The 14,761-nt window shown below is 37.6% G+C and overlaps 1 protein-coding gene across 1 annotated transcript in view; it reads right to left on the bottom strand.

The window, feature by feature from the left end:
- ME1 (malic enzyme 1) overlaps nt 1-14,761 on the bottom strand; it is a 190,018-nt gene that overhangs the window by 145,624 nt on the left and 29,633 nt on the right. The window contains exon 3 of the mRNA XM_001924333.5: nt 10,833-10,982. Coding sequence (XP_001924368.2) covers nt 10,833-10,982 — 150 coding nt within the window. The remainder of the gene's footprint in view (nt 1-10,832; nt 10,983-14,761) is intronic.

Raw genomic sequence — 14,761 nt, 5'->3', positions numbered from 1 at the left:
TTACTGTTATTTCACAAACCAATTCTCAGTTAAAATCAATACTCCCACATTAGAAGACTACAAAATGTGCTGACCTTTTGGCATGTCTGAAACTACACGTTTCCAATATGATAATCATGGTTTAATCATGGTCATGGTTATGGCCATTTCTATTGTCTGACATATATATCCTCATATGAAATTGACTTAGTCCTCTCCTCACAGTTTAAATAACGAATACAATAACTTCAAGCACTTTTTGGAATTCTAAAGGAAATATGCATACAAATAAACAAGAAATGTAGAAAAACTATTTTAGTATTTGTTTTGGTTCATCTTAGTGTTTCCTTCTATGCATTTCTCTAAGGATTTTGTGGGAAAAAATAAAGCAACCCCCCCTCCACATCTTATTGATTGATACTCTTTGACAATTAGTCTTTTTAAGAAATTTCATGTTACCTGTTAAAATCAAAACAGGTAACATTTATGTAGCATGTATAATGTGGGAGTGAAAATACTAGGACTGTTGAATACATTATCTATTAAGTTCCAGGTACATACATTTAATTGCCTATTAGACTCACTCAATATACCCTGAAAAGAACTCCTTTAGAAACATATTTGATTATTTTGATACTCAGTGAATGACACCATCATCCATTTAGTTATCAAGAAATTCAGAAGATACCCAGACACCTATGGTCAATTAATCTTTGACAAAGGAGGCAAGAATATAACATGTGAAAAAGACAGTCTTTTCAGCAAGTGGTGGTGGGAAAACTGGACAACCACATGTAAATTAATGAAACTGGAACACACCCTCACACCAGGCACAAAAATAAACTCAAAATGGCTTAAAGACTTAAACCTAAGACAAGACACCATCAAACTCCCAGAAGAAAACATAAGCAAAACATTCTCTGACATCAACCTTACAAATGTTTTCTTAGATCAGTCTCCCAAGGCAATAGAAATAAAAACAAAAATAAACCAATGAGACCTAATCAAACTGATGAGCTTTTGCATAGCAAAGGAACCCATAAAACAAACAAACAAACAAACAAAAAAACCTAGGGAATGGGAGAAACCAGTTTCAAATGATGCAACTGACAAGGGCTTAATCTCTAAAATATACAAACAACTTACACAACTCAACAGCAAAAAAGCCAATAGCCCAATTGAAAAATGGGCAATAGGCCTGAACAGACCATTTCTCCAAAGAAGATATACAGATGGCCAAGAAGCACATGAAAAAATGCTCAACATCACTGATTATTAGAGAAGTGAAAATCAAAATTACTATGAGGTACCACCTCACACCAGTCAGAATGGCCATCATTAACAAGTCCACAAATAACAAATGTTGGAGAGGGTGTGGAGACAAGGGAACCCTCCTACACTGTTGGTGGAAATGTAAATTGGTACAACCACTATGGAAAACATTATGGAGGTACCTTAGAAAACTAAATATAGAACTACCATATGATCCAGCAATCCCACTCCTGGGCATATATCTGGTCAAAATTTTGCTTGAAAACTAAATATAGAACTACTACTAAATATAGAACTACCATACCCAGCAATCCCATTCTTGGGCATATATCTGGACAAAACACCTGTATGTTCACTGCAGCACTATTCACAATAGTCAAGACATGGAGACAACTTAAATATCCATTGACAGATGAATGGATTAAAAAGACATGGGTGTGTGTGTGTGTGTGTGTGTGCACGCGCGCACACACACACGCAATGGAATACTACTCAGCCATGAAAAAGAACAAAATAATGCCATCTTCAGCAACATGGTTGGAAGTAGAGACTCTCATACTAAGTGAAGTAAAAAGAGAAAGACAAATACCATATGATATCACTTATACCTGGAATCTAATATATGGCACAAATAAACCTTTCCACAGAAAAGAAACTCATGGACTTGGGAGAACAGACTTGTAGTTGACAAGGGGAAAGGAGTGGGATGGACTGGGGGTCTGGGGTTAGCAGATGCAAACTGTTGCATTTGGAATGGATAAGCAATGAGATCCTGCTGTACAACACTGGGAACTATATCTAGTCACTTGTGATGGAGCATGATGGAGGATAATGTGAGAAAAAGAATGTATATATGCATGTGTGACTGGGTCACTTTGTATAGTAGAAAACTGACAGAACACTGTAAATCAACTACAATGGAAAAATAAAAATCATTTTAAAAAAGAAATCCAGGAGTTATAATAATATCAATTATAATAATCACTACTTGGGAAAAACTACTTTGTATCAAGATTATATTAAGTATATTACCTGTATTAAATCTAATTTTCCTTATCCAAAAAACCTGCAAAATAGATTTCTGAGAAATCTTACAATAAAGAATCCTATTTTAATTTTAGTTAATTCAAGTTTTTGCCAATTAATTTGAGCACTAAATGCTTTTTTCACTTAATTTTTGGCAAACCAATTAATGGAACTAGTCATATCAAACTTTGGAAATGCCTTTTTAAAAACTTATCACCAACTGTCAGTTTGTTTTGTATTAGCTCATCCTTTTTGCCAAAATTGTATCAATGACGTATCACATCAAGATTAGTAGTTGAAAGAAGTGTCATATGTATTTAAAGTTGTGTGGCATATGTTTAATCAAAATTTACTTCCTCACAGCCTGACTCCTTGGAATGAAGCTAATTTCTTTGTAAAGGTAAATAAGAATTTACCTTTAGAATAGTATACTTATAAAAGTAGGAGAAATAAATAACATATCAATACTTCATGTTTTTCTTTGTGAGTGGACAAATAGTAATATTAAGTTACTATGAGGTATATTAGATTACTATGAGGTAAGTATATTAAGTTGCTATGAGGTAGCAAACAAGATATATTAGTTCAGCACCAATAGACATTAAACTTAAACAGCATGAGAAATTCAAAAATAATTTATAAAATATGATCCCTTCTCTCCAGATGCTTACAACATAGTTAGGATTAAATGAATCCTAATTAATGACAACAAAAGAAACCAAGAGGGGGAAAAAAACTGAGCTTGTATGTAGAACAGATTATTAGTTGTCACAAGTTGGGGGAAGGAGATGGGAGGAGTGGGTGAAGAAGGTCAAAAGTAACAAACTTCCATTATAAAATAAATAAGTCATGGGGATGTAATATACAGCATGGTAGCTATAGTTAATAATACTGTATTACATATTTGAAAGTTGCTACAGAGAGCAGATTGTAAAAGTTCTCATTACAAAAAAATTTTTTTGTAAAGGTGTGGTGGTGAATATTAGCTAGACTTACTGTGGTGACCATTTCACAATATACACAAATATCAAAAATCATTAAGTTATATACCTGGAACTAATATATGTCAATTATACTTTAATTTAAAAATTAAAATAAATAAAATTAATTAAGAGAGAAAAGAGACCAAGAGTATCTAGATAGAACATTCAAAATATCAAAAAAAGGAATATGATTTATTGCCAAAGGCATGGAAAAATGACATGCAACTAATAAGAACTCATATGAGAGGGAGATGACTTTTGGAAAATGCAGTGTAAAATATAGCAGGTAGAAATATTTCCAAAGAAATTACGTAAATTTGCTTTAGCTGTCCTTTATATATACCTGCATTATCAATTTGCACAAAACTTTTCTTTAAAAACAATGTCACAGAATACAAGTAATTTAAGTAACACAGCAGGATCAGCATTCTTAAAAAATATAAGAAGACTTGTCTTTAGCTTCCAAAAATCACACCTCTATCTACAAATTAGCCATTATTAGGAGGGGTGACATAGCATACTGCGCTACCAATGTTGAAAATTCTGCAAGAACTGAATGTTATAAAACAGGTTAATCTAAGCGAACTCAACAACATTCTTAAAAATCATTATCCACAACATCTTGAAAAACGCACACAAAGTATCTATGCCAAGGAGAAAAGAAATTCCACACAAGACCAAAAAATGAATATTCCAGCAACATGCCTCAAGAAAAAAATGTTAGAAGTAGTTATTCATACGAGAATTTACTTTTGGATACTTGGCCAGATTATAATGCCATACTGAAAATGAAAAATAAATATCTAGCCATAGGAAAGTATCACATCATTAAGATATATTAAAAAGTATAAGATCAAAAGGTTACCTGTTTGCAACTATATTAAGCTCAGTACTTGTAATACTAACACTTTCACTATGTTCCTAATTGCTACCATCAAATCCACAAGGCAAATGTAATAAGAAGTATTCTCCCCCTTTAGTTTCTAAATGTCTTAAAATACTTACCACTATAGTAGGAAAGGCTGAATACGCATTTGTCAATTTTGCCTTAAAAAATAGTCTACTATCCATTATTTGTTTTAAGACCTGAGGTGTAGAGAATATTATTGCTATTATTGCTCTAAAGTTTTTTGGTTTTTTTTTTGTTTGTTTGTTTGTTTGTTTTTTGCTTTTTAGGGCCACACCTGCAGCATATGGAAGTTCCCAGGCTAGGGGTTGAATCAGAGCTACAGCTGCTGGCCTACTCCAGAGCCACAGCAACACCAGATCCAAGCTGCGTCTGTGACCTACACCACAGCTCAGGGCAACAGTGGATCCTTAACTCACTGAGCAATGCCAGGGATGGAACCCACAACCTCATGGTTCCGAGTTAAATTTGTTTCCGCTGAGCAAAGACGGAACGCCTACTGCTCTAAAGTTTTAATTAGGAGTTCCCATTGTGGCGCAGTGGAAACAAACCATCCAGTACCCATAAAGATGTGGGTTTGATCCCTGGCCTCATTCAATGGGTCAGGGATCCAGCATTGCTGTGGCTGTGGCTGTGGCATAGATTGGCAGCTGTAGCTTCAATTCAACCCCAAGCCTGGAAACTTCCATATTCTTCAGGTGCAGCCCTAAAAAAGCAAAAAAAAAAAAAAAAGAAGAAAATAAAGTTTTAATTAAAAAAAGTTCATATGTTAAACTGATGCCTGAAAGATCCATCATTATTCAAACACAAATACAATTTTCTAACTAAATACAATATCTAAATATGTGCCACATAACACAAAGAGGCTTCTTTTTTTTTATTTATGGGAGAACCCATGAAAATTATTCTACTAAAGAATTTAGGGGGGGCAGGATCAAGATGGCAGAGTAGGAAGACCCTGAACTCACCCCCTCCCCTGGGCACACCAAAAAGACAACTCCTTACAGAGCAGCTATCTATGAGAACCACCTAAAGATTAGCAGAAGAGATTTTCCACAACTAAAGACATATAAAGGAGCCACAATGAGCCAGGTAGAAGAGGTAGAGATATGGTCTACTCAAGACCCACATGTTCAAGCTAGCAACCCACAAACAGGGGGGGGGGGGGACATTTACAACTGTAGGGGTCTTTCTCAAGGAGCAGCGGCTCCAAGCCCCATGTAGGGTTTCCCGGCTTGGGAGACCTGCCCCAGGAAGATGGGCCCCCGAGAACACCTGGCTTTGAAGGCCAGCAAGGTTTACATTTGGAGAGAAGGAAGAATCCAGGAAACAGAGCCCTCCCGCCCCTGGAGGGGCAATCACAAAGCCCCAGTGCAGATCAGTAATTTCAAAGGCCCCTGAGTGAGACCCACTTGCAGATCTTGGAGAACAATCCAGAGAGGCAGGGGGCAGTTGGGACTCCTCTTGGGGTTGGGGATCTCGTTGCACCATGCTGACATGAATGCTGTCAAGCTTTTTTTTTTTTTTTTCTTTAGAGCCACATCTGTGGCTTATGGAAGTTCCCGGGCTAGGGTTCAAATCAGAGCTGCTGGCCTACATCACAGCCACAGCATCACAGGATCTGAGCTCATCTGTGACATACAGCACAGATCACACCAATACCAGATCCTTAACCCACTGAGCAAGGCCAAGAATTAAACCCACATCCTCACGGATACTAGTCAGGTTCTTAACTCACTGAGCCACAATAGGAACTCCAACGAGCACCATTTTGGAATTCTCCCTCATACCTACTAACTCTGGGGACCTGCCCTACCACCACAGCAACCACATGGGGCTGGCCTGGGGGCCCACAGTAGCTGCCCCCCACCCCACAGCAAAAGAGCAGCCCACATGGGAGCAGCCCTAGAGCATATAGCTCCAGAGGAGCATATAGCTCCAGAGGAGTACAATGCTGGACCCCACAGAATGTCTCCCACATCAGACCACTTATCCAAGACTAGAAGCCATGACAGACCTACCAAATACACAGAAATAAACAGGGAATTAGGCAAAATGAGGAGACGGGAATACATTCCAACTGAAAGAACAAGACAAAACCTCAGAAAAAGAACTAAGTAAAAAAGAGAAGTCATGCACCGAGTAAAGAATTCAAGGTAGTGATCGTGAACATGCTTGCGAAACTCAGAAGAATGGATGAACACAGGAAGGATTTCAACAGAGTTAAAAAACAAAACAAAACAAAAAAAAACAGTAAAAATGAACCAGTCAGAGCCAAAGAATGCAATAACTAAAAGAAAAAAACACTAGAAGGAGTAGATTAGATGGTACAGAAGATTACAGTAGATTAGAAGATATGGAAGAATGGATCAGTAATCTAGAAGACAGACAGTAAAAATCACCCAAGATATACACAAATGCTACATCCAGTAAGAGATTAATATCTAACATATATTAAGAACTCATGCAGGAGTTCCCGTCGTGGCGCAGTGGTTAACGAATCTAACTAGAAACCATGAGGTTGCAGGTTCGGTCCCTGGCCTTGCTCAGTGGGTTAAGGATCCGATGTTGCCATGAGCTGTGGTGTAGGTTGCAGATGCGGCTTGGATCCTGTGTTGCTGTGGCTCTGGAGTAGGCTGGTGGTTACGGCTCCGATTAGACCCCTAGCCTGGGAACCTCCATAAATGCTGCGGGAGCAGCCCAGGAAACTGCAAAAAGACAAAAAAAAAAAAAAAAAAAAAAAAGAACTCATGCAACTCAATATCAAAAAACAAGCAAATTTTAAAAATGGATTCAGAGGACCTGAAGAGGCTTTTTTTCCCAGAAAACACATACAAATGGCACAGGCACATGAAAAGATACCCAACATCATTCATTATCAGGGAAATGCAAATCAAAACCAAAGTGAGATACCACCTCACATCTTTCAGAATGGCTATCATCAAAAATACAACAAATTAACAAGTGTTGGGAAGAATGTGGAAAAATGGAACCCTCCTGCACTGGTAGTAAGATTGTAAATTGGTACAGTCACTATGGAAAATAGCATGGAGGGTCCTCAAAAAATTAAAAATAGAACTACCACATGATTCAGCAATTTCACTTCTGGGTACATACCTGAAGAAGACAAAAACACTAATTCGAAATGATATATGCACTCCTCTGTTCAGTACAACATTATTTACAACAGCCAAGATAGAGAAGCAACCCAAGTGCCCACTGATAGATTAATGGACAAAGAAGATAAGGTATACATGTGTGTATATATATAATATATATGATTATATATGTATATATGTAATTTAAATGATTATACATGTACAGGATGGAGTATTATTCATAAAAAAGGATTAAATCTTGCCATTTGGAACACAGATGGATCTAGAGTATCATGCTAAGTGAATTAAGTCAGAGAGAGAAAGACAAATACCATATGATCTCATTTACATGTGGAATCTAAAAAACAAAACAAACAAAATGAAACTGACTCAGATATAGAGAACAAACAAGGGGTTATCATAGGTGAGAAGGGTGGGAAGTTGGGCAAAATAGGTAAAGGGGATTAAGAGGTATAAACTCCCAGTTATAAAAGAAATAAATCACAGGGCTGCGATCTACAGCATTGGGAATATGGTGAATAACACTGTAATACATTTGTGTGGGGACAGATGGTTACTAGACTTGCTGTGGTGATCATCTGGTAAAGCATTTAAATGTCAAATCATTGTGTTGTTTACCTGAAACTAATACATTATATGTCGAACATATTTCAATAAAAAGGAACTCAAAAATCAACGAAACTTTAACAAAACATACACATTAACAATCAAAATGACAGAAAACTGTCATAAAGATATCCTTTCAAAATGGTTGTTGAAACTTTACTTTCCCTGTTAGCAAGTTATTCCTTTACTTAAACTTCAAATATTGCAGAAAAGTTGATAGAATAACACCACGAATACCTCATCTAGAATCAACATTTGTGAGCATTTTGCTGCAAATGCTCTGCCATCTCCTGCCTCACTTCTGCCTCTCTCCACTCCTACCAGCCTAACTACCCATCAGATAATTTACTTCTGACAAATCCACCCAGAATCAAATACACTAATACTTCTAAAGAAAGACAGAGGACATTAAGTCACATAAATACCATAAATAATTCTTATATAAAGACAGTTCAAGTTTTGCCACCAATCAGGTTCAGGTTTGGTCTCAAACGAGATTTTTTTTTTTTTTAATGCTTTGGTTTTCAAAGTTTGGAATTTAAAAAATGTAGGTAAAGGCTGTTGGGCTGTAGTATTATCCCCACATCTCAGAGGAGGAAACGGAAGCACTTTATTCGAGGCTAAAATGAGTGGCAAAACCAGTAAGTGAAAATAGTCAATCTACTCCAGAGGCCATACTTTTTTTGGAGGGAGGTGCAGCCTCAGCAATGTGGAAGTTCCTATGCCAGGGATCAAACCCACCCCACAGCTGTAATCAGAGCCATAGCAATGACAATGTCAGATCCTTAACCTCCTGAGTCACCAGGGAACTCCTCGAGCCCATACTTCTAACCACTGCTCCAGAAAGCCTCCATCCAACAAGAACTCCTGGGGACATTCTTTATTTTTATCCAGAAACTGGACTCTCACCCCTAATTCCATTGCTACCCTCCTAATCTGAGCCACTTGTATCTCCCTGGTTTGACTGCAATAGCTTGCTACGCAGGCTACCTGGTTCTCTGGTTCTCCTACCCATTTTAAAAAATAATAGAAGCCAAGGCTCTTTAAAATAACCTACAAGAAGCCATAGGTCCTGGACCTTTGTTTCTCTTACACCTGTGCCCTCATCTACTACTCTCCCCACTCTCACTCCACCCTTCTCCTGCTACTTACTCCTGGTCTCCGGGTGTGTTCACTTAAGGCCTTGGCACTGACTGTCCCTCCTGCCTGGTACATGTTTCCCTTTGTATCTACACAGCTCCACCTCACCTCTCCCTCCCCAACAGCATCTTCCAATGAAACCTACAATGTCTACTCTATGTGAAATTGCCACTGCCCCTCCCCAAGAGCAACTGACACTTCCTCTCCCCCTTTTCCGCTCAACTCTTTCTTTCTAACACTTACTGCCTCCCAACATTCTAGACAGTTATTTTTTTATTTTCCTGTCTCTTCTGCTTTTAGATTTACATATACACAGATGTATTCCAAGCCCTTAGACAACCATTTAGTACATGATAAGTGCTCAAAAAATAATTGACGCTATTGAGACTTGTATGTCTACTTCAACCCAAATACTGTGAGCTAAGTTCTTCTACATTTCTTATAGTGGTTAGCACTTCTCGGTATCTCTTAGAATTTGAATTTCAATAAATATGCTTAAACTACATTTTAAAACAGACACATTTTACATACTAATGCTTTTATTAAGATTCTTTACATAGGAATATATTTTATAGACACAGAAAGTTGTTTACAAAGTCACTCAGAGAAATAGCATGGTAAGGAATAGTTTACATAGGATGATCCCTTCAATAAGGAAAAGAGCATGTATTTGAATGTATCAGAGTTTGGGGTATGATGACACTTGGCATTTTAAAAATATTTCTTCCTTCTATATATTTGCTTTTCCTCATTTTTCCAATAATGAATATGTATCATTTGTATGATTTTAAAAAGAATATACTTATATACCCCCCAAAAGAATGATTCAGCATAATACAATTATCAGCTAACTTCTAACTCTTGTTTTTCTATTTTAAAAAAAAGTATTCACTGCTAACACTGTTAACACAACATAGATATGTGCTACTAGTGTAATTTATCAGACCATCTACAGATATTTATCTAATTCTTCTCTTTCTACACAGGTCATGTGTCTAATTCTGTTCTTTATACAAAATGCAATGTGGCACAAATGTGCTAAATATTATCTCTACATCAATATATTTTGTGAAATCTACATATTTAATCTAACTTTCAGCAGTTACTTCTAAAATACTCCTTTCAATGACAGTACTTTCAATAGGCATTTATATTTGTGATATAAACATTTCTTTCATCTTTAAATTCACAACTATAAGTGACGCAAATATATTCAGCTCAAGCTCTTGTCACAACTGCTGTTAAAGCATTAATGCTTATTTATTTCAATTATTTCTTGCAGCAAAAGTAGTTAAAAGCTAAAGTTTTAGAAAAACTGTATTTTATATTTTATACATCTTTAAAGGTGATTACAATTTCATTTGAAGGAATTCAACAAAAAAGCCAGTTTAATGCCAACTCTGAATTTAGGAAATAATATATTCCTTATTTTCAGGAAAATCTGAATTCTTCATTTTAACTTGTAAAATGTACACAAAAGAGTGGTAATTACCATCTCAAAGAAAGCTTAATTATGACCAATTACCTTCTTTACCAAAAAAAAAGTTTACTTATTGACTGTAAGAAGAAACATAAATTGGTTTATAAAAAAAAAAAAACACATTCCCATGATCTTAAATCTCTAAAGAAAATGCTACATTTTAAAATGCTATATATTATTTAGATTACATGTTCTTTCAAATGAAGTTTGCTTTATATTCTTCTAAACTTCAATTCCATTCAATAATTTTTTTGAATTTGCAAAAACTTTACCAAAAAAAAAAAGGACATAAGTTATAGTTAAAATAAAAGTTTACATACCTTGGCTTCCGAAATGCTAAACTGTATTGCTGGCAAGCCAGACCCACAGTGGGAGTATAAACGATAGGCATGAATTTCTCAATGTCAGACATTAGCACTTTATAAAAGAGCTTTTCATTTCTATCTTGAAGGTCCATTAAGAGAAGATACCTGTGGAAATTGGACATAATTAGATCTAAATTCCAACAACTTCATAAAATAGCTGTTTAGAAAGCTAGCTAAACATTTTTCAAGTATACAGTAATTTTGAGGTCACAGAGAAAACTTCTGATCAAAAAAGACTTTAGAAATATTCCTAACATTTCAGAGGATGAAGATTCATAAACCTGAGCTAGGGTCATTCAAACATAAAATCAGTGATGAAATAGCACACTTTTATATAATATTTGAAAGGACCTTAGCCCTATTTTATTTTCTTTTTTATTGTCGCACCTGCGACATATGGAAGTTCCCAGGCTAGAGGTCAAATTGGAGCCACATCTGCGACGTGGGCCGCAGCTTGTGGTAACGCTGGATTCTTAACCCACTGAGTGAGGCCAGGGATTGAACTGTGTCCTCATCTTCACAGATACAACGTCAGGCTCCTAACCTGCTGAGCCACAACGGGAACTCTGTTGGCCCTATTTTAAAGTGAAAGACAAATGGAGATACCACTGTAGAAATAGTTCAATTTAAAAACTAAGTAAATAGACTTCGTCCTTTCACTTGCAATACTGAATAGACATGGAAAATGACAAGCAGAAAATGAGTAATGTAGCACTGACCCTAAAAATCACTAAGGTGAGCAAGCTCAAGGGACTTTCCTTATTATTTACATCAAATGGCCTTTTTCTTTCTAGAGGCATTCCTGCCCCAGAACTACCTTCCTAAATATCAACCTTATCATGTTACTTGTAACCTTCAATGGTCTACAGAGTAAAACTCAAACCGTTTGGTACAACTTAAAAGATTCTTGAAAAACTATCCATAATAGTCTTACCAGCCTTTTTGGGTTGAATCTCATTCCCTTGAACAAGTGAAAATGCACAAAATGTGGAGTCAGAGATACAAGGATTCTAATGCATGGCAAATAGATGACTTATTCCAATCCAAGATTTAACAATTAGGAAGAAGATGATGACTTTTAGGCATGCTACCATTGATTTAGCCTTTGGAAGTCATCATCGCCAAATCAATGATCAATTTTCAGACCTTATCTTAGTTTACTGGAGCTCCATAGATTCAATTTACCTGCCTTCCAGGCCATCACATTCTCTTGGTTTTCCTATTTTTCTGATCATTTCTGCTCTGCTTCTTTGCTGGTTTTTTTTGTTTTTTTTTTTTTTCGTTTTCACTGGAAGCTAACACACATCTTCAGTACATCAGGAGATCATGTTGGCATTGCTTCAAGATATATCCAAATCTAAACACCTTCACTGCTGCCATCCTGGATCTAAATCATCATCATCTCTTCCCTGTAAGCATCTCTTATGAAACCCTCTTCCAGTTTACGTTCTGTTCTCAACACAGCAGCAAACCTTCTGGAAATACAGCTCAGATAATGTTGACCTTTCGTTCAAAACCCTGAACAGCTCCCTCTTTCATTAGGAGCAACAACAAAAATCTTTCAGGGACCTTCACAATCTATCCTCCATGACCTCACTAACTTCCTCCCGTGACCTACCCACTGCTCTTCCCCCAGCTCATTCTCTTCCAGACACACATCTCCTGGCTGGTCCTGAACAAACCACTTCCTCAGATTTCCTCATGCATAACCACCTCACTACCTTGCATTACTCATTCACAATCCGCCTTCTGAATGAAGTCCAGCCTGACCATGGCATTAAATAAAACCAAGTGGAGTTTCCATCATGGCCCAGTGGTTAACAAACTCGACTAGTATTCATGAGGACGCAGGTTTGATCCCTGGCCTCACTCAGTGGATTAAGGATCTGGTGTTGCTGTGAGCTGTGTGGAACCTGCGTTGCTATGGCAGTGGTGTAGGCCGGCGGCTACAGCTCTGATTCGATCCCTAGCCTGGAAACCACCATATGCCGCGGGGATGGCCCTAAAAAGCAAAAAAAAAAACAAAAACAAAAAAGAGCCAGTGACCCTACTGACACTCCAGCGTTTTCAGTCCCTCTTACCCTACTCTACCTTTTCTTTATTAAATTAGCACTTCTCACTTTCTAACATATTAAATAACTTACTTATTATTTTCCTATTTACTACTTTAAGAAATAAGTTTAGGACTAGGAATTTGGGGTTGGTAGATGCAAACTATTACATTTAGAATGTATAAGCAATGAGGTCCTACTGTACAGCACAGGGAACTCTATTCAATCTCTTGGGATAGACCATGATGGAAGATAAGAAAGGGAATGTATATGACTGGGTCACTTCACTGCACAGCAGAAATTGACACAACATTGTAAATTAACTATACTTTAATAAAAAAAATTTAAGTAAGTTTAAAAAATAATTTACATAAGTTCTGTGGGGACAGAGATCATAGTCTGCAATCCCAATATCTAAAAGAGCCTCTAACACTGAGTTGATGCTCGGTAAATATCCAAGGGACAGTCTGTGATCAAAATATGAAAGTCACAAGCTCTGAGGAGGCAGCTGATAAAATGGCCCAACAAAAGGATATAAAGTAAAAATGGAAGAGGCTGAAAGAAGGACCTAAGAAACAAGTGAAAGGGATGGTGGAAAGAAAGGTTTTAAGAAAAAAATCAATATATATGTTGAACAAACCGCGTCAGCTCTTTCCCCAGCTTCCCTGCCATCATCTGTGGGCTCATACAGGAAGTGGCCATGGCAGGCATGGAGGTCACCTGTGGACTTGGCAGCATGGAGTTCACTCACTCACCAAGGCTGACCTGGCCATAGGCATTGCTACATGGCTGAGAGTCCCAGCTGCGGACAGCAAGACCAATACTGAGCCCCTGATATGCTACCATTCCCCAGAGTGGTCAGCAAGCAGGTTGATTACGCCAGACTGCTCTGTTGTGAAAGAAACAGCATTTGTTCTTACTGGAAAAGACACTCTGTATGAAGATTTGCCTTCCCTGAACACAATGCTTCTGCCAAAACTACCTCCATGGACTTACAAAATGCCTTATCCACTAGTAGCCAACCCAGCAGTGCTTCTGGGGAAGGAACTCACTTCAGAGCAGATGAAGTGAGGCAAAGAGCCCATGCTCATGGAATTCCTGGTCTTACCACATTCCCCCCAAGCCTGAAGCAGCTGGCCTAACATAATGGTACATGGTCTTCTGAAGACTCGGTTATGGCACCAGCTAGGTGGCAATATTTTGCAAAGCTGGGGCAAGGTTCTCCTGGACATTACATATGCTCAAATCAGTGTCTAATATGTGGTTCTATCTCCCTCTTAGGATTCAGAGGTCCAAGAATCAAAGGGGGGTGGATAAAATTAGCACTAACAAAATTCCTGCTTCCTGTCCCTGTGACCTTATGCTCTGCTATCCTAGAAATGTTCATTGCAAAGGGAGGAATGTTTCCATCAGGAGACACTGGTTCCATTGAACTGGAAGTTGGTACTACCCCTTATCACTTTGGACACCATGTGCCTCTGAATTAACAGACAAGGAAGGCAGTGACTGTGCTGGCCTGGGTGAACAATCCTGACCCCATGGGGAAAATGGATTTCTACTCCAGAACGGAGTTAAGGAAGACAATGCCTGGAACAAAGGAGATCCCTTAGGGGGACTCTGTGATTAAAGTCAATGGGAAACTACAACAATTCAGACAGGACTAGGAAGGGACCTTCAGAATTAAATATTTGGATCACTCTACCAGGTAAAGAAGCATGACTGGCTGAGGTCCTTGCCGAAGGCAAAGGAAATATGAAATGGGTGAGGACTATAATTATCATGAGTATTTCTTCCTTATTTTCTTACTAATACGCTTGTGTATATATAAACACA

This window comes from Sus scrofa, chromosome 1, assembly GCF_000003025.6.
Source record: "Sus scrofa isolate TJ Tabasco breed Duroc chromosome 1, Sscrofa11.1, whole genome shotgun sequence".
NCBI lineage: Eukaryota > Metazoa > Chordata > Mammalia > Artiodactyla > Suidae > Sus > Sus scrofa.
This window is presented reverse-complemented; position numbering and strand designations above follow the sequence as displayed.